General features: G+C 42.6%; 2 protein-coding genes across 2 annotated transcripts in view; both read left to right on the forward strand.

Moving 5' to 3' along the window:
- Positions 1–25,292, forward strand: part of cfap90 (cilia and flagella associated protein 90) — a 200,638-nt gene that overhangs the window by 47,985 nt on the left and 127,361 nt on the right. The window lies entirely within an intron of this gene.
- LOC307023131 (growth factor receptor-bound protein 10-like) overlaps positions 1–25,292 on the forward strand; it is a 54,428-nt gene that overhangs the window by 12,013 nt on the left and 17,123 nt on the right. Inside the window, 3 exon segments of the mRNA XM_079656180.1 lie at positions 11,471–11,654; positions 12,445–12,568; positions 23,207–23,363. Coding sequence (XP_079512306.1) covers positions 11,471–11,654; positions 12,445–12,568; positions 23,207–23,363 — 465 coding nt within the window.

Raw genomic sequence — 25,292 nt, forward strand, 5'->3', positions numbered from 1 at the left:
TAACTTGTTGTTAATAAGATATTTCAACTTATATTGGGCTAGATTTAACCAGTATTAAGTTGCAACAATGGCTATCGTAAACTCCAGGCAGTGGAGCAAGTACATTTTTCTTATTCTAAAAGTGAAAACACTCACACAACTTCTCATTCAAGAAATTCATGATACACATTTTAAGTTTGTTGTTCACATTTTATACCACAAGGCCATCATTCCTCAATTGCATGATTTTGTTCCACCTGGACCCAAGCAGCTTTAAAACACGAGGTACTATCATCGGGGAAGCTATAGTTCTGTGCCTTGTAAGCAACGGCCATGATCACATGCACTGGCCCTAATATTAATTATTGTATCGCTAAATAAGCCTATTTTGATATATTATCTTTAGGTAAACTACCAACCTCCGAATGAATTGAGCCATTTCGTTTGGAAACACTTGGTATTGGTCGATGGCCAGTAATTATTCTTCCCAGGATGCACGATGAAATCTGTTTATCTAACGCCTAAGAACATCAAAATCCTCTTTCAACACAGATAAATAATCATCCGATGTCTGTTTATAAGCTTCATGGTGTGTCTACTCTATACAGTACAATCACTCTGCACTATATGTGAAAGTACGTGATATTTAGATTTATGCATGACATAGTTCTATCCATATTTCACTCATTTCCTTCTTTATGGGATCTCTCCACGAAAACACATGTTCTCGCCAACTCTTTTTTTCCTAGAAATCCCCTCTCACTTCCTCTATCTTGATCTCCGTCGAGGACATTGTCTCCATTCATCTCAGCATTTTTCCCTACGCGCACACACACACACACACACACACACACACACACACACACACACACACACACACACACACACACACACACACACACACACACACACACACACACACACACACACACACACACACACACACACACACACACACACACACACACACACACACACACACACACACACACACACACACACACACACACGTACACACACTTTTTTATTTAACTTTTATTCAACCAGATAAATGAGCATTGAGGTAGAATCTCATTTGCAATGCTGACCTGGCCAAGAAGGCAGCAACGTTACACATAACACAAACATATAAAATATAGAGAACATAACTAAGACTAAGAACACAAAAGACGAAAAAGCAGTCACTACATTGTGCACATTAGGACAGTAAGAAAGGGTACACTACTTATTAGTGCAAGAGCAGCTGGTGGTAAGGACTTCAGACAACTTCAACTTAAAACATGCTATTGAGACAAGTGCCCTCCGTTTTAGCCTTGATTGAAGGTCATTCCAGGATCAAGGACTATAATAAAAAAGACTCCTTTTTCCAGCCTCAGTCCGCACGGCAGGTACCTGGAACCGTATCCAGGCACTGGATCTGAGGTTGTAAGAGTCACAAACAGACACACACACACACACACACACACACACACACACACACACACACACACACACACACACACACACACACACACACACACACACACACACACACACACACACACACACACACACACACACACACACACACACACACACACACACACACACACACACACCTGTTGGCCTGTTCCCAATATATTCCAAGAAAACCCTTCAGCTGTCGTGGAAAACCTTGGGAATCCTCTTTGGAAATCTGACAATTTGTGGAAAGGAGACGGAGTAAACTCTGGCCCTCCAAATGTTCTTTTCGCTCCCTTGGCTCGATGGTTTATTGGATTGTCTGCTCTGCTGATGTTTGCTGGTCATGCTGCTGCAAGACTGTCAAATATGGCTTCACGTGAACGGGGGTTAGGGTAGTGTTTATATCGGCATGTAGGTCAGTGGCGTGCATAGGGGAGTTTATGGTATGTAGGCCAAAGGTCTGTGGGGCAGGGGGGGGGGGGAGATAGTGTAAGGTATGCAGGTTGATACTGGAGTACAGTGACACAACAGAACATCACAATGCATCAGAGGGGGGGTTCTCTTGCCTGGAAACACTTTTGCACTTAAATGAATTGCACTTTATATGACTTGTATAATAGAATATTGACTGCAGCAATTTCATTTCCAATGTACTCAAGGAAAAGCTCAAAACAGTACCATCAAAATATACTTAAATTCCAAAAAGTTAAAGTATTAATTATGCAGAATAGCACATTTCATTATCATGTATCCGACAGAACTGGATTTTATTAAGTGACACGTCATTGACGTAAATGTGTTTAATCTATTGCTGAAGGTTAAGGAAGGGCTTATTATCAACCTTTTATATACATCTTGGTAACTTAACCTATCATAACACATCATCATTACATATGTTTTCAGAATAAAAAACCTGCAAAAAAGGCTTAAATAAATGTGGAGTAGCAAAAGGTATAATATTTCCCACTGGATTGTATTGGAGTAGAAATATTAAATGTCTTTCTCTTAACAAATCCACGGTGAAAAACTAAACACAAACACAGTTTAAACGACATAACATGGGACAATGTTTCACATGGAGTAGCATTCATGTCATAAACGATGACAAAGTAAATAACAGGAAATAAAAACAGACACAAAACTTAACTCATTGGCTGCATGCTATGAAAAAGAGGGAGGGCTTACCATAATGTAACACATTTATTATTGTTAGCCTTAGAAAATATACATTATAATTAAATAACAACCATTTAAAGACTACACTTAAGAGGGTATGAAAGGTGGGGTAGGTCATTTTGGAGAAACCAGCTCGAGTGCGCTAGAATTTGAAAATATACAGCTGGAAAAAATCTGCCACTTCCTTACAGAGCCCCTCCTCCAACACACATGAACGCACACATGACCAATGAGGGCACGAGATAAGTTTGTGCACAGATGGAAGGCTGACAGGCAGGTAGGCCATCCAGTTATTTTAGCCGGGCCGGCTAAAATGATTGTTCGTGCTTTTTACATTACTACGGCTTCCAGAGATGACACTTTTTTAATGGATTTTTTGTCAAAGCACTTCAGATATTCATTGCTATCGGGATGTTAAGAGCATTCCATGGAATATAACAAAAAGTGTATCTCGAGCCGGTTTCTCAAACTGACCTACCCCACCTTTCTTTAATGTAGATGTTCACAATGTCCACATTCTCAGATATGTACATCACGTGCAGTTCTTACAACATTATCAAGTGAAATGAATTTGCATGCGCTGAAAGAGGTAACTTTTGTTATTGTGTAGTAACGTAGTAGTAGTAGTAGTAGTAACGTAGTAACGTAATAGTAGTAGTAGTAGTAATGTAGTAATGTGTGTAAGATGTAAGAAAACGGTGTGTGTATCAATGTTTTATGTGAGGGACTGCAGATGGAAATGAGCTCAAAGCTAAATCTGGCACTGTTACGCTTGACACATTTTAATGTTTTAAGTGTTCATTACTGTGCATTGTCCCTGCCAAATAAACGATTAAATTAAATTAAATTAATTAAATTACATTACATGTTTTTTTTTTTTTTTTTTTAATTATGAATGAGATGTGTCAGTTCAATTGATGCAAGTAATCCATCAAACGTCTTCAAAGTGACTTGTTCAGCTTTTCTTGCAGCCATCCATCTACCTGATTCCCTGACAATGTGTGTTGTAGAAAACCATTGATTAATGACTTTAGTGAAAAAGCTACTGTTTCGTTCTGACTCACCAGAGAAACATCACATCACCCTCGGATGAGCTTCATATTTAGATCATGCCCGGCTCAGGTTACCTGCCCTTCACTTTGGCCTGTCTTTTTGATGATCTGATTACATGTTTCTTGACACAGATCATGATGTCATCAGCATTTAGGCCAGCCAATATACTGTATCTGATGTTATGTTTTGTTTCATTTTAATAATAATTAATTAAAATGAAGACTCTAATTTGCTTTCCTCCAGAGTTGCTCTGCTTCACTTGAATAAAGTTCATTAATTGAGCTTCTCAGTAAACCGACTAAAAGGCTTAAAGAACACTAAAGCATGGAGACATGTCACAGTAGGAATAAAGTAATAATATGAACCAGAACATTAGCATATAAGGCCCCTTTAAGAGTGGCTTGTATCACAGAAATGATGAAGAGAGAAAGGCATTACTCACTTTCCCCCACATCATGTGTGATGATACAGAGCCAATACCTTACTAGTTTCACTTTCACTTCCTTGTCCATATGGAAAGAAATGTGCTCCATGCGTTGCAAAATATGGTACAGATAATACATTATGGACTACTTGTGTATGCTCATGCATTCATTTAGCTGGAGTATTGTTATTGCACCTAAAGAAGCTTAATTGGCTGAAGGTCCTGCTCTCTTCACTGACCCCGTGCTGCTGTCAGAGATCTATGATTGTAGGTTATCGTGTCCAAGAACAGCGTGTGCTCGTACTGTTTATTCTGGGATATCGCAGGAATGAATTGGCTGCTGCTGTGAATATAAAGTTTATCTGTTGATATGACACAATCTGACACAAATGGTAATAAGTTACTGATTTCAACCATGAAGAGACAGATTGAAGAAGACGATTAGGGCTTTCACCCAGACAAAACGCTTTTGTTGTGTGATGCTAGTGCTGCTGCAGTTTATATCAAACATTGCAGTTAGTAAATCGGGAGGAGATTTATGTTAATGCAATATGTCCTCTGGCTTCCCTGACTCACGCCAGCAGTGCATTGTGGGCCAAGCCAGCAAACAGGAGGACGGAGACGAATGCCAATGATCACATCATTATCCTCTTTGAGCTGCACTGGGCTACATTTTCCTGCCAACTTATCAAACTCAAGGACAATGTTTAAAGGGCTGCAAGGGAGAAATACCCAGTGTTAAGATGATGGAAGATTCTCTGAGGTGATGAAATGTTGGTTTAAAGTGAAGCCACTTCTTGTGTAAATCTTGTTTGTGCATAGACATACTGGATATACTGTATGTAGCCTGTACAGAGAAAGACCTGCCAACAAATACTAAAGCACATATTTTAAACTACCTCCTCTGCTGTCAGTGCTCATGTTTAAATCCCACAGAGCTGTCTTAAACTGGAGCTATGATAATCTCCCAATAGATATCTTTTAATGTTTTTAAGTTGGAGAAATTACCTTTTTTAATGGTGTGCTTGAGAGGACACCACAAACTGCAAAAAGCAAGATCTCTATTATTAATTATTTATCCACAGAGGTTTTATACTTGTACAACTTGCCCTTTTCTATCTATGATGTCTTGACAATGTTAAGTCTCTGGGCTGAGCTGGTGAGGGACTTACATTGATTTCATTGGGCTGCTATCCAGGAAGTAAGACAGAAGCTAGAAGACTTTGATGACTTTTGCAGCAGGGAAGCAATTCCATGGGATTACAAATGTTGTATTTATTAAATAGAAATACTTTGGGAAATATTGCAAGTTATTCTGAAAAAATTCCAAAATTTGGAGTTCCTTAATTGTTCTTTTCACAACATTTTAAATGCAAATTAAAACTAATTTAGCATGTTTAGTGGGTCAAATCCAAGTACCTTCACAAAAACAGGTATACTGCTAATTTCCCAACATGTGGTATACTGTTTCTTTTTTGTAGTTTTTCATTCGTTAATTGCCCTGGTTGTCTTAAAAATGTTTCATAATTGCCGCATTTTTAAGATCAATTTTTTCAAATGTAATCTGGGTTGATTGTATTTACTTGCGCTTTGTTATCTGATTACCTAAAACCGATTACTTAGAAGACGCTATATCGCAGCTTTTTACATAACAACCATCCCGACTGTCCTCATATCCTCCCCCCAACCCATGTCCCACTCATGAACCCCAGCATCACATGACCTTGTGTCCCAGACTGTCCTTTCTGTTTGTGTGTGTGTGTGTGTGTGTGTGTGTGTGTGTGTGTGTGTGTGTGTGTGTGTGTGTGTGTGTGTGTGTGTGTGTGTGTGTGTGTGTGTGTGTGTGTGTGTGTGTGTGTGTGTGTGTGTGTGTGTGTGTGTGTGTGTGTGTGTGTGTGTGTGTGTGTGTGTGTGTGTGTGTGTGTGTGTGTGTGTGTGTGTGTGTGTGTGTGTGTGTGTGTGTGTGTGTCATGCATCTTTTTGCGATCAGAGTGCAGACAGGACGACTCCCGCTGGTTCAGAGGATTCTTTTCCGGTTGGTAGGCTCAGCGTGTATGTTTACTCTGTACAGGACGTACACTGTGTGCTCTTTCTTTGAATTATGCTGTATAATTACATGCCCATTCTCATCAGCGACACATAGCGTACATGGTGTCCAGGCCTCTGTGTGCATGCGTGCATGTTTGCGTGTGTTTGTTTTGGTGTCCTACTTTGTCCTGATCACTCGGCCACCATAAGCCATGGACGGGCTGGTGAACGTTCCCCGAGTGCTGTAATTTCTTCCTGCAGGAATGTCAGGAATTCTGTGTGTGGTGTTGGGTTGGGACGCACATAGGACTAAAGGGCTTTCTATACACACAAACAGAAACACATTGAGACATAGCACACTTGTGAGTACACTTAGTGGAAATACTAAATCTTGCACTTATTCTGGCCTTTACCTAAGATTTATATTCCCTTATCCCAACTAGATGGCCGTGCACATTGGCCTGTAAGAAGTGTACATTTAGTAGCTTCTACAAGATTACTGATATAAAACAACATGTTTAACATTGATCAATGATAGTTATGTTGATACTATAATAAGAAAGAGGAAGATGAGTTGCATTTGTTTGTCCATATGTGCAGGGCCGTGGGAAGTAGGGGTGCTGAGGGTGCTGCAGCACCGCCTGGTGGAGGACAGGGGATCTGCACTTCCACAAGATATAATACAAATATAATACAAAAAAAACCGAATTTTCAGCCTTGATGTAACAACATTCATAATTAAGTAAAGATAACACCCTTTTCACCGCGGTTACATTTTCCATTTGCCCCGTACGATGGGCGCTATAGTGATGAAAGTGGGGATGTTGGCTTATCGGGCGCCCGCAACTCACAGCCAAAGTGAGAAAGATAGAGAGAGGGGGTGCACCGGTACCGGCGGGGATTGTTTTTAGCTTCTGCTGCGCTAATGGATATAAGAAGCTGTTTCTACAATAATGTGGAGGGAGAGTTCTGTCCTGTCAGACTGAGAGGCTCAGTGAGGTAAAGTTATCTCAGTGAGTCTCAAACGTTTTGATCACAATTTATGTAAACAAATATTTCCAAGGTACACCTTTATAATTATTAGGATAAATACAAATAGGCTTGAAATCATTCCAATGTATACAGGACTGTCTCAGAAAATTAGAATATTGTGATAAAGTTCTTTATTTTCTGTAATGCAATTAAAAAAACAAAAATGTCATACATTCTGGATTCATTACAAATCAACTGAAATATTGCAAGCCTTTTATTATTTTAATATTGCTGATTATGGCATACAGCTTAAGAAAACTCAAATATCCTATCTCTAAATATTAGAATATCATGAAAAAGTATACTAGTAGGGTGTTCAACGAATCACTTGAATCGTCTAATTAACTCGAAACACCTGCAAGGGTTTCCTGAGCCTTGAAAAACACTCAGCTTGGTTCAGTAAACTAAATCACAAGTATGGGGAAGACTGCTGATCTGACTGCTGTCCAGAGGACCGTCATTGACACCCTCCATCAGGAGGGTAAGACACAAAAAGAAATTTCTCAAAGAGCAAGCTGTTCACAGAGTGCAGTTTCAAAGCACATCCACAAAAAGTCTGTTGGAAGGGGGAAATGTGGCAGGAAACGCTGCACAACCAAGAGAGATGACCGCAGCCTTAACAGCATTGTGAAGAAGAGTCGCTTCCAGAATTTGGGGGAGCTTCAAAGACAGTGGACTGAAGCTGGAGTCCAGGTATCAAAAGTCACTGTTCACAGACGTGTCCGGGAAATGGGCTACAATAGCCGTATTCCCATGGTCAAGCCACTTCTGAACTCAAGACAACGGAAGAGGCGTCTGACTTGGGCTAAGGAAAAGAAGCACTGGACAGTTGCACAGTGGTCCAAAGTCCTCTTTTCAGACGAAAGCAAGTTTTGTATTTCATTTGGAAGTCAAGGCGCCAGAGTCTGGAGAAAGGCTGGAGAGGAGCAAAATCCAAGTTGCTTGAAATCCAGTGTGAAGTTCCCACAGTCAGCGATGGTTTGGGGAGCCATGTCAGCTGCTGGTGTTGGTCCACTGTGTTTCATCAAGCCCAGAGTAAATGCAGCTGTGTACCAAGAGATTTTAGAGCACTACATGCTTCCGTCTGCTGAAAAGCTCTATGGAGATGAGGAATTCATTTTCCAGCATGATCTGGCACCTGCCCACAGTGCCAAAACCACCAGTAACTGGTGTACTGACCATGGCATTACTGTCCTCCATTGGCCTGCAAATTCCCCTGACCTGAACCCCATAGAGAATATGTGGGGTATTGTGAAGAAGAAGCTGAAAGACACCAGACCCAACAATGCTAATGAGCTAAAGGCCGCTATTGAAGCATCCTGGGCATCCATAGCACCTCAGCAATGCCACAGGCTGATTGCCTCCATGCCACGCCGCATTGATGCAGTAATCCGTGCAAAAGGATTCCCAACCAAGTACTGAGTGCATTAATGGACATTTTCAAATGTTTGATTGTGTTTTGCTGTTATAAATCTTTTTTTTTTACTTGGTCTGAGGAACTATTCTAATTTTTTGAGATAGGATTTTTGAGTTTTCTTAAGCTGTATGCCATAATCAGCAATATTAAAATAATAAAAGGCTTGCAATATTTCAGTTGATTTGTAATGAATCCAGAATGTATGACATTTTTGTTTTTTTAATTGCATTACAGAAAATAAAGAACTTTATCACAATATTCTAATTTTCTGAGACAGTCCTGTACAATAGGACTGTAAACCAACAATATTGTTTAAAACTGGAGAGATTTAAAAATATGCATAAATAAATAAATGTTAACTGGTAAAATAAGATATGAATGAACAACACAAATAAAATAAGTTACATTTATTTGTTATTGGCTATGGTAGGTTATTGGAAATGTTCACATACTTATTTGATTAATAAAATGCAAACTGATCTTTTTCATATGTGTGTTTTACAGTTGTACCCCCTAGATCAGTCTCTAGTAATTGGGCGCTCAAAGTGCACCAGATTGAAGCATTTTACTTTAAAATGTTTAAAAAATCTTCCCGGGGGGGCACCCCCGGACCCCCCTAGAGGATGTGAAGTCCACCCCCCAATTAAAACATGTTATAATATTAAATACATTTGAAGCCTTTTTATATATAAGCTGTCCACCATGTCAATATGTTTCTCTTTTTGTAGTGTATTGGTCTTTTGTAGAGGTTTTTCATTGCCAACTAAAATCTTGCCTATAGGGCAGCACATTGGTCAGAACCAGCCCTGGTGTCATGCCCACAGCACCCCCCATTTGAAACATGTTCCCACGGCTATGCATATGTGTTGCTATAAGTTTTGGGACCATTATCAAAAATTACCCAAATGTCATTTACAATTTCTTTTTACATTGCTATCAGCATTCTGGGGGAAAATTGTCAGCATTAAATAAATACAATTATTCTTTAGGGTATACTATTTATATTAATTGTCAGCATTAAATAAATACAATTATTCTTTAGGGTATAATATTTATATTTATAGCTCAATCAAGAAGTTATCTGAATTTGAGTTTCATAAAAAACTCAAATTCAGGTCACTAATTAAAGGGGCCCTATTATGCTCATTTTCAGGTTCATATTTGTATTTATTGTCTCTACTGTGACATGCCTCCATGCTCTAATGTTCATAAAGGTCTTTATTTTTCTCATACTGCCTGTGCTGCAGCACCTCTTTTCACCCTCTGTCTGACACCAGAGCCCAGTCTGCTCTGATTGGTTAGCTGGCCGCGTAACCGCTGAGATCATGTCCCGCGCCTTAGCCTATCAAGTACAATGTGTTGGTGCGCTAGCCAATAGAAGCGTGAGTGTTACATAGGGATGTCAAAATGTTATGGAAGTAAACAATGGAGGCGTTTCAGGCAGGGAGGTGGGGGGGGGGAGTGTGTGGGAGAAAAACTCCCTCTGGAGGGGAACACAGGGATTTCATTCACATGCACACAAATCCATATAAAACATCACAGGAAAGGGAAAATCTCAAAAAAGCAAAATAGGGCCTCTTTAAATATTTAAAAAAAATAGGTGTATGCTTTGAAAATGCATTTTTGGATGCCTACGAAATTGTGAATAAAGAGTGCAGTCTGCAAGTTCATCTCCATTTGTCCCTGAAGGGCAATTGATTTCCAATCATTAAGTATTAGTCCTGGACTGACTTCAGTTAATTAGTAACAGTTCAGGTTAAAAGACGAGCGCTGACTGGCCAACTTCTTGTCGACCGTCCTGCAAGAGCAGCTCCAGTGACCCCTCCACCTTGTTTTAGTTTGGTTCAGTCTCTGGGTGATTGTTTTCTCCAACTTCTAGTGCTTTAAAGACATCTCAGGCATTTGAATGACAGGTTTTGCATAATCTGACCAATGGCAAAGCTGGCGGGTTAGTGTACTACACAGCCATTGGAAGACATCCAAGCCAAAGTGAAATCCAAGTGAGTGATTCTTCACAACAAGGCTGTGTTTCCTCTGATCTGGTGCTGGATGGTTCGGGACTACGATGTGCTTCTTGCAATGATTTGACAGTTTTAAATTACTACTAATTAAAGCTGCTCGTGCTGTGGCATTGTCTCAGTGTTTACAGAAGGAGTGAGACATTAAGTTAAAAGGTTGCGCTGTGTGCTCAAAGTTTATCCCTCTATGGACCATTACTTTAATTTTTCCCCATGACAGGATTCTTTTAATAAATAGCATTCACTGTCTGTCTTGAGTACAGAAATACAGGAGATGTCTCAGGTGTTTTGTATGTCGTGTGTTACCTTCATATATTCGTGAAGACTACTGGGAGAAAACTTGAACAACTGTAACCATTCCTGCTCTTCTGTGCTATTCAATACACTTTGGAACAAACAGATTCAGCTTCATTTAATCCCACTACTAAATCTATGAGGGATGATTTCCAGTGACTATCAGCTGGTTGTACATTTTCAGAATCAGAATCAAGTTTATTGTTATTTACAGTACACACAAGGAATTTGCTCTGGTGTATGATGGTGCAAACAAAATAGGAATACAGTATAAGTTTAAAGAGCAGGTCAAATATATAACAGAAAATATTGTTTAACAACGATAGTATTTACACCAAATTTAAATGTACAAAAGGCACAAAGAAAATAGAAAAAACTAAAGAACTTTGTACAGTGAATATAGGACAAACTACAGTGTGTTATATTTTAAAGTGGAGGGCTGTGCAGACATATGTGCAGTGATGAAAATGAACATGGCTCAAAGTATCAAAACAAAACACTGATCTAAATTCAAATCTGCTGCCTTGGAGTTTTTACTGTCACTAACGTCTCTCCTATCCCGACCTGTGTGACCCCCCCCCCCGCCCCTCCCCCCCCGCCCCACAGAAGACGATGTGGACCTGGAGCAGCTGGTGAACGACATGAACTCCTCCATGGAGAGTGTGTACTCCACGCAGTCGGACACGGCGCTGCTCCTGAACAACAGCCACGCTCCCGCTCCACACCACCACCACCACATGCACCCTGCCTTCCCGCGTCACTCTCAGCCCATGCACATCCAGGCCGTCAGGTACACACACATTACCTTACCCCCCGATACTAGGAAAACAAACGATACTTCACGATTACTGAAGAGGAACATGCTCAAGACCCTCTAGCGCAGGGGTTCCCAAAGTGGGGGTCGCGAGATGATTACAAAATAAAAATGGAAAATAAAAAATATATATATATAAAAAAAAATTGATTAATTTTTTTTATAATTTTTTTTTCAATTATTCTTAATAATAACGTTTGCATTGACATTTTTTTCTTTCACAATCCACTAGCGCAGTGTTTTCTCAAACTTTTTTTTTTTTTTTCAGTCTCTGGCACTGTTATTTTTTGGGGCCGCGGGCTGAAAAGTTTGGGAACCCCTGCTCTAGCGTACATTTGACCTGGGATTTAACTATCACTCTTTAATTTGAGGATTGACTGGTTCACAAAGGAGGGCTTCAGTCTAACTTTAATAAATCGCGGGACCCTGTATCTCTGATTTGATGGCAACAATTCATAATGCACTCTTCAGGACATGGTTGGGGTCAGAGATGATGTTGTTGGCCAGCCTCAATATGTTGTTGTGTTCGCCTGATTCATAGAGTCTCTTAAAAGGTTGCTCTACAGTCTTTGAGCAGACTTTCAACTGATGGGGCAGTTTTGACTTTAACGCAGTAGACAAACACTTGTACCATGTAATATTGCAATACTGTAGAACAGTCAAAATCACACAAGAATGTGTCTACTCGCCTTACAGACCTGAGGTGAACAGTGTTTTCATTCCCTCCAGCCGGCCATGACAGTAGTGTGTGTGTCTCCCTCTGCAGGTGCCTGCAGGAAGAGCATCGGCTGCGTCCAGCCTCCCTGCCCGCCATCCCCAACCCTTTCCCTGAGCTCTGCAGCCCCGCAGGCTCCCCCGTCCTCAGCCCCATACAGACCCCCAACAACCACGTAAGAACACCCTCTCAGCTGCACAGACACACACTCACTGAACAAACACCTGACTGGAGAGGGCAGGTGTGCTCAAGTGTTAGAAGCTAACATGTATTGCTCTTGAAAGTAAAAAAAAAAGGTAATCAACTACTTAATTTGTGAGTGTCATGGAAGGTTTTGGCCTCTTGATTGTGTTAGCTGTCCTTTTTTTGACCACTATCCAAAGAAAGGATGTGTGTGTGTGTGTGTGTGTGTGTGTGTGTGTGTGTGTGTGTGTGTGTGTGTGTGTGTGTGTGTGTGTGTGTGTGTGTGTGTGTGTGTGTGTGTGTGTGTGTGTGTGTGTGTGTGTGTGTGTGTGTGTGTGTGTGTGTGTGTGTGTGTGTGTGTGTAAACCAGCTGACTGGCCTGTTATGTTCAGGTCAGAACAGCACGTGTTGACTTTGGCTGCGTTTACGCCTTTCCTTCTATTACACAACAGCTCACCCTGGGTTATCTGACTGTGTGTGTGTGTGTGTTATTGTGGAAACATCATTATCAATCACATTCACAGGCCCGCACACACACATTCAGAGTGACAGACATGTTTTTCTGTGGACGGAGGTGAGCCATGTCTCCAGGATGCTGCAGACTTCCGTAGCGGAGCTGGGAATACGGATGGGAACGTCTGCAGGTCGGATCTCTCTGAACCTCCTGAACCCGTCTGCCGTCTCTGGCAAGACGGGCGCCCATTTCCGGTTCACACGCTTCAACCTTGGCTCCTAACGTCACTTTGTGTATGTGTGTGTGCGTGTGTGTGCCTTCCCCTTCCTTCCCCCTGTAGATCCTCCTGTCCCAGGAATGTTCCATCCCTCGCCAAGACGTTTTCAGGATACCCACCCTAAACAAAAAGTTATTTTAAATGTTCACCCTTTTTTGCGCACTCACACACACAAATTCAGCAGCCAAATTCAAAGACATTTAGTTTTGTAGCAGCTTAAATTTGTATTTCTTCCCATTTTAGCATAAATAATTACTTACAATCATCAAAATAGTTTGCGATATTGTTTCTGTTAACCATCTAATTGTCTACTAGTCCTTGCAGCTCTTATGCACAGATGGCATTATTCAGTTCACGCTGTGATAAGCCAGAGCATTATTTTAAGTTGACATGATCTCACGAGGTCTGGAGTCAGAGAGCAAGATTGCAGTTTGTACAAAAGATCTTTTGTGTGTGTTTGAGAGTGTAAGAGCTGACCAGATGTTGCATCATGTTTCTTTCTGTAGTCCTATGTATCCAATAGGAGAACTTGCTTTAGAGGAGAAATACATATATTTTTTGTGTTAACTATTGTATTGAGACGCAGTTTGGTATGTTTTTAAAGCTGATTTGCCTCAATTACATCCAGTACATTTTGCATTTGACATCAATGACTCACTTCAGATATACATCTCAAATGTTAAGTTTATGGCTCAGAGGTATGGCAGAATGTTGCTTCTACTTTACTGCATTTGTCATAGCATGTCACCAGGTTGGAGGAGGCAGGAAATTATTCAGGACTGCTTAATGGCACAACAACAGGAAGATGGTTGCATTCTTCCAGTACAAACGGCGATAAAACGCTTGCTGGAAGGAGTCAAATCAAATGGAAACAAAAATCCCTTCCAAAATTCCATCGTGTTTATCATCGTCAGCAAAGGAGAAAAACCTTTGATCTGAAGAAGCTGTGGAGGCGTCTGGGAAACTGATAAACATGTAGCTGGAGGTGATTTGGATCATGGGAAACGAAAAGCCCCATTGTAAGGAAACATCTTCATTATCATTAAAGAGGCCCTATTATACTTTTGGGGGGTTTCCCTTTTCCTGTAGTGTGATTTATAGGTTTTAGTGCATGTAAACGGTCTGCAGAGACAACAATCCCCGAGCTCCACGAGGGAGTTTCTCCAAAGCACTCCCCCCCCCTGCCTGAAAAAACCCCATTCGACACCTTTGTTTACTTCGAGGATACATATTTATATTTTAGCCGTTATCCAATCACAACAGAGCCAGCCAGCTGACCAATCAGAGCAGACTGGGCTCTGGTTTCAGACAGAGGGTGAAAAGAGGTGCTGCAGTACAGGCAGTATGAGAAAAATAAAAAGTTGTTTTAACATTATAGTATGGAGACATGTCACAGTAGAGGCACTACATACCTTGGTTGCTGATTGGCTAATGGTTAAACAAGCCAAAAAAATCGTTATGACATCATAAAGTGGCCAAAATCTGATCAGCTCATTTTCAGACAGGTTTTTATAGAAATGGATCAGAACAAAAAGTGAGCGAATCTTTTTTCCTGAAACTTTCTGAATCTCTTTAGACAGAGGGGACACATGTTGATGCAGAGGAGACATGAGAAAGTGGATTTTGCATAATAGGTGACCTTTAACACTAAAAATGCCACATGGAATAAGTGTAGTGGTATGTTCTAGGGGTGGCCTTGTTGGCATTGCTTTAGGCTTTTTATTCAAGAGGTTATTGTTTTCAATATGTTTTTCCATTGTTTGACAAAAAGATACCAAGAAAAATTACTGGCTTTATTTCCTAGAACTTGGTGGAAGGGTGTGTCGAGGAATAGCTCATTGCATTTTAGAGCAGATCGGAATCATGGGACAAAGTTATTTTTCTTATTTCGTTAAAATTGCGCAATATGGCATTTGGCCTTGGCGAAGGTCTCCGCTTGATGTGTGTCCTTTCATTTAACAATGTTATCATGAATGTGACACATCTTCCTAAACCAGCCCCAGTATTAAATGACCTACTTTTGCTAGATGTGTGTGGAACCATGGTATACTTTAATCCTTTCTAATGCTATGTCCAGTCTGATTTAATGAAACCTTGGCCGATCAAATCACTTAGGTTCAGCAAGATCAGCGTCACACTAACCATGACTTCAGCTCTAGACATCAGGGCCTCTGTTTGCATGCTATCTTGTGTAATGTCATATGATAGCTTACAGAAAGGCTAGTGAAGGATGTGAAGACGTGGATGCATTATGCAGGTCAGTAATGTTGTCTGAAGAGCACTGAGGACGACTTGCTCATACAACAATGCAGACTTGCATTGCGTTGGTCTACAGACATAGTTGCTTCGTATTTGCATTGGCATGGTTTTATCATTGGATCTCTCTCCCTCCAGCTGCAGAGATGGAATCTGGACATTCTTCACTAAGCTTCAGTCTTTCTCTCAGCTTACATCACGAGCCATTCAAATGTTGTATGTGCGTGACAGGTTTATGGCCTGCGTTGTGTTTGGTATTATAAATGGATTTGTTCTCAGGACATCATGGACAGACATTGCATGATGATGCATTTCTTATCAGATTAATCAGCGCAATGGATATCTCATTTGCTTCTTTACATGGGGTCTTGTAGCTGCTAATGCCAAATCTTATTCGGTTGTCTGACTGAATTCTGATAGCTTTCCCACGCAAGTTGTAGCCATCTTGCACCATACAGTTCAGTCATGTAACCACGGCTTTCGCAAGGATTTTGTCGGGTCCTGTGTGTCATCGCTGGGGGAATGGATTTGCTTTGGCATGGTGACTGCGGCTGTATCGCAACGGCTGCTTTCATTTGGGGCCAAAGACGCGGCATAGCGAACATCAGAGATGGAAGGAAGGTCCGAAGCAAAAGGCTCTGGTTCAAGACCCCCGTGTTGGCGAGCATCCACCCCGAAGTAGCTTTGAGCAAGACCCTGAACCTCTTCCAGCTCACTGCTCTTAAAACGACCCTGACCTCTGAACTCCCTGTGGAAAAGACAAGGGAGAAAAATGGGTTTTAATGAAAAAAAGAGATGTGAAAGAGTCACTTTCTCAGGGTTTGTTTTCAGTGTGAGGTCATTGAAATATTGTGAAATTGAACAAGAAATTACAGTCTGATCATTTTGGGTGAGTTTAGGGACAGAAATGTCGGCCTATTAGATTGGTCAAAGTGGTTTTGATTTGACTGTACTATGTATAATGCGGGTTAAAGTTGTCGCGTATTGCTTTCATAAATCCATTCCTACAGAATATATGCTATTGCAGTGTTATAAAAACGAATTTAAGATTGAAGCTCTGAGTCACACACTCTGTGTTTAGGACTCATACCCCCCCTCTGTCTGTGGTCAGCTGATGAACTTCTGCACGCAATGGTCTGATGACCCACTGCATCAGATCAGGTGTGTGTGTGTGTGTGTGTGTGTGTGTGTGTGTGTGTGTGTGTGTGTGTGTGTGTGTGTGTGTGTGTGTGTGTGTGTGTGTGTGTGTGTGTGTGTGTGTGTGTGTGTGTGTGTGTGTGTGTGTGTGTGTGTGTGTGTGTGTGTGTGTGTGTGTGTGTGTGTGTGTGTGTGTGTGTGTGTGTGTGTGTGTGTGTGTGTGTGTGATATGAAGAGTTACAGGATGTCTGAGTTTCTCCCAATCGGTCAATGTAGTACTTGCTATGGAAATGTGATGAGCCAAGTTCGTAATTTCTCAGGGAACATACATAAACACACACACACACACACACACACACACACACACACACACACACACACACACACACACACACACACACACACACACACACACACAGACACACACACACACACACACACACACACACACACACACACACACACACACACACACACGCGCTTGCTCACTCATAATGTTTGAATGCACTGCCTGAGGATTACATGTGGTGTCAAAACTGTCAAACTAAAATGTTAAGCTAGTTTCAGTTTTTAAAACAAATCAAAATGCAATCAGAAAAGGATAATCAGTGAACAATATTCATGTTAACTTTTCTTCTCACAGTTTGAGAGCCAGAAATTCTTAATTTTTGTATTTAATTGCAAGACCGATGAGACCACTTTAAATTAGGATTTTGACTTGGGCAAAACATATTGAAGAGGAACTTAGACATCCTTTGTTACTTTGGACTTTCTTCAATAGGATCAATAATAATTAATCCTGTATATGAAAATGCTATTTTCCTTGTAATATCCGCCAGGTTTTAATGTGATTTATCTTGTTTATGTTGATAGATTGCACTATGACCAATTACTTTTGTAGTTGAACAGGCAATCAGTTGTAGGCTTTCTGTCTGACTGTGTACACATGTATCTGTGTGAGTGTGTATCTGTGTGAGTGTGTATCTGTGTGTGTGTGTTTGAGAGAGACAGCGTCGTGTCAGTGTTGGGTCGTGAGGAGGTGGGGAGGTGAGCCACTCAGTGAGGCTTTGTGGTGGCGCTCCAGTGAGGTGAAATTGAGTTTGGCCTGTCTGCAGAGCTAATCAGCTCTGTCTGGCCTGAAACCCGATCACTCACAGACATGAAAGACAAACCCATGCTGAAATAGACCAGGGTGGGAAGTGACCGCCGACCAGCATGCAGATGCGGACGTTGCTGATGTGTGTGTTAGTCTACAAGGGAGGCCTCTGCCAGACAGACAGTTGGTGGCGGCTGGTATCAGGAGTTCCAGCATTGCATTATAATCCAATGAACTGTAATTGTAATATAAACATGGCTTTAAAACTCATATTTGCTAAATACAACTCTTTACAAAGGAATATTTTTGCGGTTTCTGGAAGGTCCATTTCTACGTTTATTTTCAATTTGTGCATAACAAATGGAAAATAAGGAGCCCCTCCCCACGCCCCTCTGAGAGATATTTGGTTAAAAAGAACACAATGGTGCTCTAGGAGGAGAGTCAGGTGATGAGGTGGGGGGGGGGTTACCTTGGTTGGTGATTGGCTAATGGTTACACAAGCCATAAAAATGACATCATAAAGTGGCCAAAATCTGATCAGCTCATTTTCAGACAGGTTTTTATATAAATGGATCAGGAGGGTCTTGGTTCCTGAAACTTTCAGAATCTCTTTACACAGAGGGGACACATGGTTATGGATAAAAGACATGAAAAAGTGGATTTTGCATAATAGGTGACCTTTAAGTAACAGTGAAGAAAGGGGGAAACAGAGGGCAGGATACGCAGTAAATGCTCCCATTTTTACTGTTGGAAAAACATGTGATTTATCAAACCTACAGTAACAGCAGGTTTTAGTATTTTGAGGGATAGACAGCAGAACATCCATATTATCTTGTTGTTTACATAAACGTTTTTAAATGGTCCTTCCACAGTCAATTTCCCTCTTCACATTATTTTGTAAGTTTTACACCACCTAATTGCCATAATGGTCCATTAATAATGAAACATCCCCAAAATGTATCAGTTGTATTTGTTCAGGCTTATAACTTATACATGTAAACAAAAAGATAGTGGCCATCGATACCCCCTGCCCCTTCCACCCTGATAGAATCAAGATTGCTTTTACAGCGGGTCGTATTACTGCGGAAAAGATCTGCTCTGGCTTAAAACAACCAGATCATTTGTGTGTGTGTGTGTGTGTGTGTGCGTCTGCATCTGTTAGCTTGTACAAGGGTGTGCATTAGTCGTGCGTTTGTGTGTGTTTGCGTACAGCCTTATAGGTTTAGGGGCCCATAAACCTCTTGGTCAAGTGGGCCTGACCCTGCTGCAGATTATTTTGTTTGACCTCCGACCCCTTACATACTGTGCTTCTCGTGTGTGTATGTCTTTGTTTATAGGCATGCAGGTGTCTTTCCATGACCTTTCAATCCAATATGCTCCAAGCCCTATTTACGCAAGTGTGTGTGTGTGTGTGTGTGTGTTGTGTGTGTGTGTGTGTGTGTGTGTGTGTGTGTGTGTGTGTGTGTGTGTGTGTGTGTGTGTGTGTGTGTGTGTGTGTGTGTGTGTGTGTGTGTGTGTGTGTGTGTGTGTGTGTGTGTGTGTGTGTGTGTGTGTGTGTGTGTGTGTCGCTCTAAGCTAAGCAGTATAGGAGTCCAATAACCCGGTACATTTCCACCCCTCACCCGCTTTTTCTGGTGGAGAAGAAAAAATAGGAAAGAGGGGGAGGGGAAACAGAGGAGGTGGGGGGGGGGGGGGGGGGGGGACCTAGCCAAGGTGAGAAACATTTCGTCATATAAAATTAAGACCTGGTAAAAAAGGGGGACCTTGAGCGTACGAACAATTGTCGGAAATTATGAAAAATGATGGAAATTGGAAAGAAATGGGAGAATAAACGGCAGGAAAGTGAGCCTGTTATCTCCCCCTGCTCCCACCCTTCCTTTCACATGTGCTCATCTCATACAGGAACAAGCATTATACACACACACACACACACACACACACACACACACACACACACACACACACACACACACACACACACACACACACACACACACACACACACAGAGTTATGCTACAACCCAGATGGTCGCAAAACTGCATCGTTAGGGCAAAAGTTGAAGAGTATAATCAAAAATGAAAAAAACGACTGGAGCTACTTTCAGAATTGTGTGTGTGTGTGTGTGTGTGTGTGTGTGTGTGTGTGTGTGTGTGTGTGTGTGTGTGTGTGTGTGTGTGTGTGTGTGTGTGTGTGTGTGTGTGTGTGTGTGTGTGTGTGTGTGTGTGTGTGTGTGTGTGTGTGTGTGTGTGTGTGTGTGTGTGTGTGTTTACGGCTCACAGTCTCCATGCACACTGTATTAGGGGCCAGCTGGGTCGGCCTGCTCGCTACACATGAGCCTTATTATGACTCAGGATTGCATTACTGACATTCTTCCATAGCTCTTTCTCTATTCCTCTTTATCCCTCCCTCCCTTCTTTTTCTTTATCTCCCTCCTTCTATCTCTCCCTCTTTTGGCTGTGCAGATTTGCTGAGCAACCACCTCCCTCCCCCCCTCCCTCCCTCCCTTCCTACCCCTCCCTTGACCCCCTCAGTAAAGCCCAAACGCCCGACACGTGATCCCTTACGGCTTCAGGTCGAATCACCCCACCGTTTTTTCAGCTTTACAAAACCTCGAAGACGCCAGAGTGCGTAACACATGTTGCTCTGGTCCTAACACTCTCGTATAGTATTTCACATACATCTGAGTAGGAGGAGGAGGAGGAAGAGGAAGAGGAGGAGGAGGAGGAGGAGGAGGAGGAGGAGGAGGAGGAAGAGGAAGAGGAGAAGGATAAGAGAAGGGGGTAGAAATTAAAACCGTTGGGCAGCTCAACTGTCATTGGATGCATTAGAATAAGAGATGTGTGTGTTTTCAGTGATTGGCTTAGCAGTTTGAGCTTGTTTCCCTCTGTGTGTGTGTGTGTGTGTGTGTGTGTGTGTGTGTGTGTGTGTGTGTGTGTGTGTGTGTGTGTGTGTGTGTGTGTGTGTGTGTGTGTGTGTGTGTGTGTGTGTGTGTGTGTGTGTGTGTGTGTGTGTGTGTGTGTGTGTGTGTGTGTGTGTGTGTGTGTGTGTGTGTGTGTGTGTGTGTGTGTGTGGGGACTGTTACTTTTAGGTCGGTAAAGGGAGCTGACGATGATCTTTTTGGCGATGGAGGATTTGAACGCCGCTCTGAAGATAAGAGTGTAAAGTACGTGACAGGTAGCAGCTCACCGTTTGAAAAATCCCACACTGGGTTAATCCAGTGTGAGGAGGAGGAGGAGGAGGAGGAGGGGGAGGAAGGAGGAGGAGGAAGGGAGGAAGGGAGGGAGGAGAGGAACGGCGGCTCATACCACTCCTCGCATCTCAGCCTTTCTGCTGCCCAGCACGAGAAGAAGGGGCAGGCTGACTCTCTTTCGCTCCGTCTCTCTTTCAGTCTTCCTCTGTCACTTCCTCCTCCCCCCTCTTCTTCCCTCTTACCTCTCTCCTTGCCAATCTGTCCCTCCCTCCCTCTCTTCCTGACTTCCTTTCCTCCCCCCCTCCTCCTCCTCTTCCCTCTCCCTCTCTCTCTCTGTCTCTCTGTGTCACTGGAGAGCGTCTCAGTGTGAAAATGCCATCCTGCTCTCCAGACTGTTGCCTCTTTCAGGCTGTGGAGGTAAGAGACTTCTCTCTCTGTGTGTGTGTGTGTGTGTGTGTGTGTGTGTGTGTGTGTGTGTGTGTGTGTGTGTGTGTGTGTGTGTGTGTGTGTGTGTGTGTGTGTGTGTGTGTGTGTGTGTGTGTGTGTGTGTGTGTGTGTGTGTGTGTGTGTGTGTGTGTGTGTGTGTGTGTGTGTGTGTGTGTGTGTGTGTGTGTGTGTGTGTGTGTGTGTGTGTGTGTGTGTGTGTTCCTTTCTTTCCTGGATGTCCGTTGGGAGCTGTGTGTGCGTGTGTGTGTGTGTGTGTGTGTGTGTGTGTGTAGGCTTATCAGTTTGCAGCGATGAGGACCTTTTTCTTCCCCTCTCAGTGTTTCTAAAACTTTCTTCAAACAAAACTCATGCGTCATGAAATCACTTCTTTCTAACGGGGGCGTGAGTGTGGAGAGGAGGGAGTCTCCGGGCTTTGCAGAGCGCTGTGACGTTGTTTCTGGTTGAATTCAGACTCTGTCTTCGCGACGCCGCGCTGGTGTTATGTGTCATTGCTAGGCCATCGCTGCTGTCGTTTTTTCCTCTTTTTTTTTGTTGTGCTGTTTTGTGTGTTTCCACTTCGTGCTGCCATTGTTTTGGATTTGATTTTTTTCGTACATCCCCCTTCCCCCCTTTCCCCTCCGGCCCTCGCCCATCACCAAGCTTTGTGTCTTGTTTCATGGCATTTTCAACAGTTGTTCCCTGGTGGTTTTGTGTGAAGTGCAGGGCCGCAGGATCCCTGCTGTGGACTGAATATGTTGAGTATGTGGGTGTGTGAGGACACATGCACTAACACACACACACACACACACACACACACATACACACACACACATACACACACACACACACAAACACCACTTCTCTGTGATATGTGGAAGATGATATTAGTCGTCTTTGTGTTTTTTCAGTGATTGGCTTAGCAGTTTGAGCTTGTTTCCCTCTGTGTGTGTGTGTGTGTGTGTGTGTGTGTGTGTGTGTGTGTGTGTGTGTGTGTGTGTGTGTGTGTGTGTGTGTGTGTGTGTGTGTGTGTGTGTGTGTGTGTGTGTGTGTGTGTGTGTGTGTGTGTGTGTGTGTGTGTGTGTGTGTGTGTGTGTGTGTGTGTGTGTGTGTGTGAGAATCTACTCGTACAGTGGTGTGAAGCAGCTGGTCGGTGGTTATCTGTGCAGCAACACACTCGGTGAAGGCGAAAATTACACCCGATTTTAAATGTCGCTTGTTGCAGAAAGGGTTTAAAATGGCGCAACAATGGGAGGTACTCTGGCTTTGAATCATACCCGCTTGCTGCTCCCAGCCGTGACATTTTTAGGGACACACAGCAACATGTGTATACACACTGCGTTACTTCGCTGTCCGTGTGTGAATACGAGTTTTTTCTACTTTTCACATTGTGGATATTCTCGCATGTGACAGAAAACGTGTTGTTGTGGGTTTACATGTGTGTTCCGTGGATGTGCGTGTGAGTACGTTTGGTTGAGATGTGGACAAAAGGGTTGAACTGAGAGCACAGGGGCAGACCTTTTCCTGGACGTCATCTTCCTTTTTTTTTAAGCGGCTCTCATGTTGGAGGGATAGGGTAATGTGAACAGGACTTTTTTTTTTCTTTCTAAGAGTGGACACAGCACCTGGTTATGGAGGTAAATGTCCCCGTTGATGTGTCACATTTTATCGTTTTCTCTGTGGATTCACATTTTCCAAATGTGGCTCGGGACATGTGGCGCTTTTTGGACTGTTTTAGACTTTCTTATATGACATATTCACATATAGCCTCACCGTTATCCTCATGTGTTTTTCAGATAGTGAAGGTGTGGAGCGAGGATGGGGCCGGCAAAGTGCTGGAGATCCCGGCAGACATGACGTCCAGAGATGTGTGCCAGCTCCTGGTCTACAAGAGCCACTGTGTGGACGACAATGCTTGGACACTGGTGGAGCACCACCCCATCCTGGGCCTTGGTAAGGATGTGTGTGTGTGTGTGTGTGTGTGTGTGTGTGTGTGTGTGTGTGTGTGTGTGTGTGTGTGTGTGTGTGTGTGTGTGTGTGTGTGTGTGTGTGTGTGTGTGTGTGTGTGTGTGTGTGTGTGTGTGTGTGTGTGTGTGTGTGTGTGTGTGTGTGTGTGTGTGTGTGTGTGTGTGTGTGTGTGTGTGTGTGTGTGTGTGTGTGTGTGTGTGTGTGTGTGGTGGATATGTAAGCTCCCAAACATGGATTTGGCACATCGTCTCACTATATTCATGCTCTTTTTGGATATAGACTTACTTTTGATACCCCTTTTTGCATCTTTGTATCTGCATTCATTATATGCAATGATGTAGCATAACCCTAACCCCAATGTACCACCACTAATACAAGCCTAAATCTCTCTATTAAAATGTAGCAGTCATTTATTTGTCTCTGTGCAAACCCCAAGGATTTGGTACACTCTTCTGTCTTTACTCATGCCATTTTTTGATTGATTATATCACTATATATGTAGCACTTAAAATCTGACATACCCCACTAATATGACCCTAAATCCCTCTTACATTATCATTTATATTATCCAAAAGCAGAATTTTTTTTGTTGTTCTTTCAGTTTTAAGGCTATTTGTAGAAAGCTGTGATAGATAATATGTTAAAATCAGCCTTAAGAAAGTGGATAAAAGCCAATCTGCAAGTTAAAAAAGCCTAACACTCCTTGTATGTTTGTATGTAGTGGGCTTTTAAGAGTCGTCTTTTCTGCAGGTGTGTTTCAGTCTTGTATGTCTGTGTCTATACCCCTTTTGTGCGTCTTTGCCTGGTTGGGGATACGCTCTTGTGTGTACCCTCAGTGTGTATGTTCACTTGAGCATGGCACGAGTGCTCGTATGCCTTCAATACGGCTCGGGGAGGGAGGTGTGGTAGTCGTAGGATTAAACATTTTCCATGTTCTGCTCACATGCCTGATCCCTCCCAATAATTCGGCCGGGGTGGGGGGGGTAATGGAGAGAAAAAAAAATCACTAGACTCATGCTTCGCTTCATCACTTTTGCCGTGTTTCCGTTTGAAGATTTATTTATTAATATTTATTTTCACGGGGTCTGTCTTTGTCCTCGGTGAGACTTTCCTACTGCCCGAGTCGTATTTTTAGAGTCAAAGGCTCACTTTGTGCTTTTGCTGCTTGATCTGTGTTTCTGGAAGAAAAAAAAGAAAAGGACTGGAGAAATGGAATGTGAGGTGAGGAGAGGGAGGAAGGGAAAGAGCGAGAGATGAAGAGAGAAAGAAAGAGAGACAGAGAGAGGGAGGGAGGGGGAAGGGAGAGGCCTGGACTGAAGCGTCATACCAGGGCTGAGAGGAACCAATCGCGCCTCTCCGTTGGACGAGCCCCTAGCCCGGCCAGCCAATAAATCTTTCCTTAACCCTCCACAGGAAATTCCCCTGCTTGCAGACGGCGCATGCACACAATCACACACACACACACACACACACACACACACACACACACACACACACACACACACACACACACACACACACACACACACACACACACACACACACACACACACACACACACACACACACACACACATCAATATATATGTTTGTATTGTGTGAGTGTGCAAGGAAGAATGAGTGCTAATTCCAGGTTGCTATCATTCAATGTGTGTGTGTGTGTGTGTGTGTGTGTGTGTGTGTGTGTGTGTGTGTGTGTGTGTGTGTGTGTGTGTGTGTGTGTGTGTGTGTGTGTGTGTGTGTGTGTGTGTGTGTGTGTGTGTGTGTGTGTGTGTGTGTGTGTGTGTGTGTGTGTGTGTGTGTGTGTGTGTGTGCGTGCAGAACTAGAACATCCTGTCACTATCTATTTCTAAGCGGCCTCACTCTGAGATCATATGCCCCTCAACTCCAACAAAGAGGACAACACACACACAC

This window comes from Notothenia rossii (genome assembly GCF_949606895.1).
Source record: "Notothenia rossii genome assembly, chromosome: 10".
Lineage (NCBI taxonomy): Eukaryota > Metazoa > Chordata > Actinopteri > Perciformes > Nototheniidae > Notothenia > Notothenia rossii.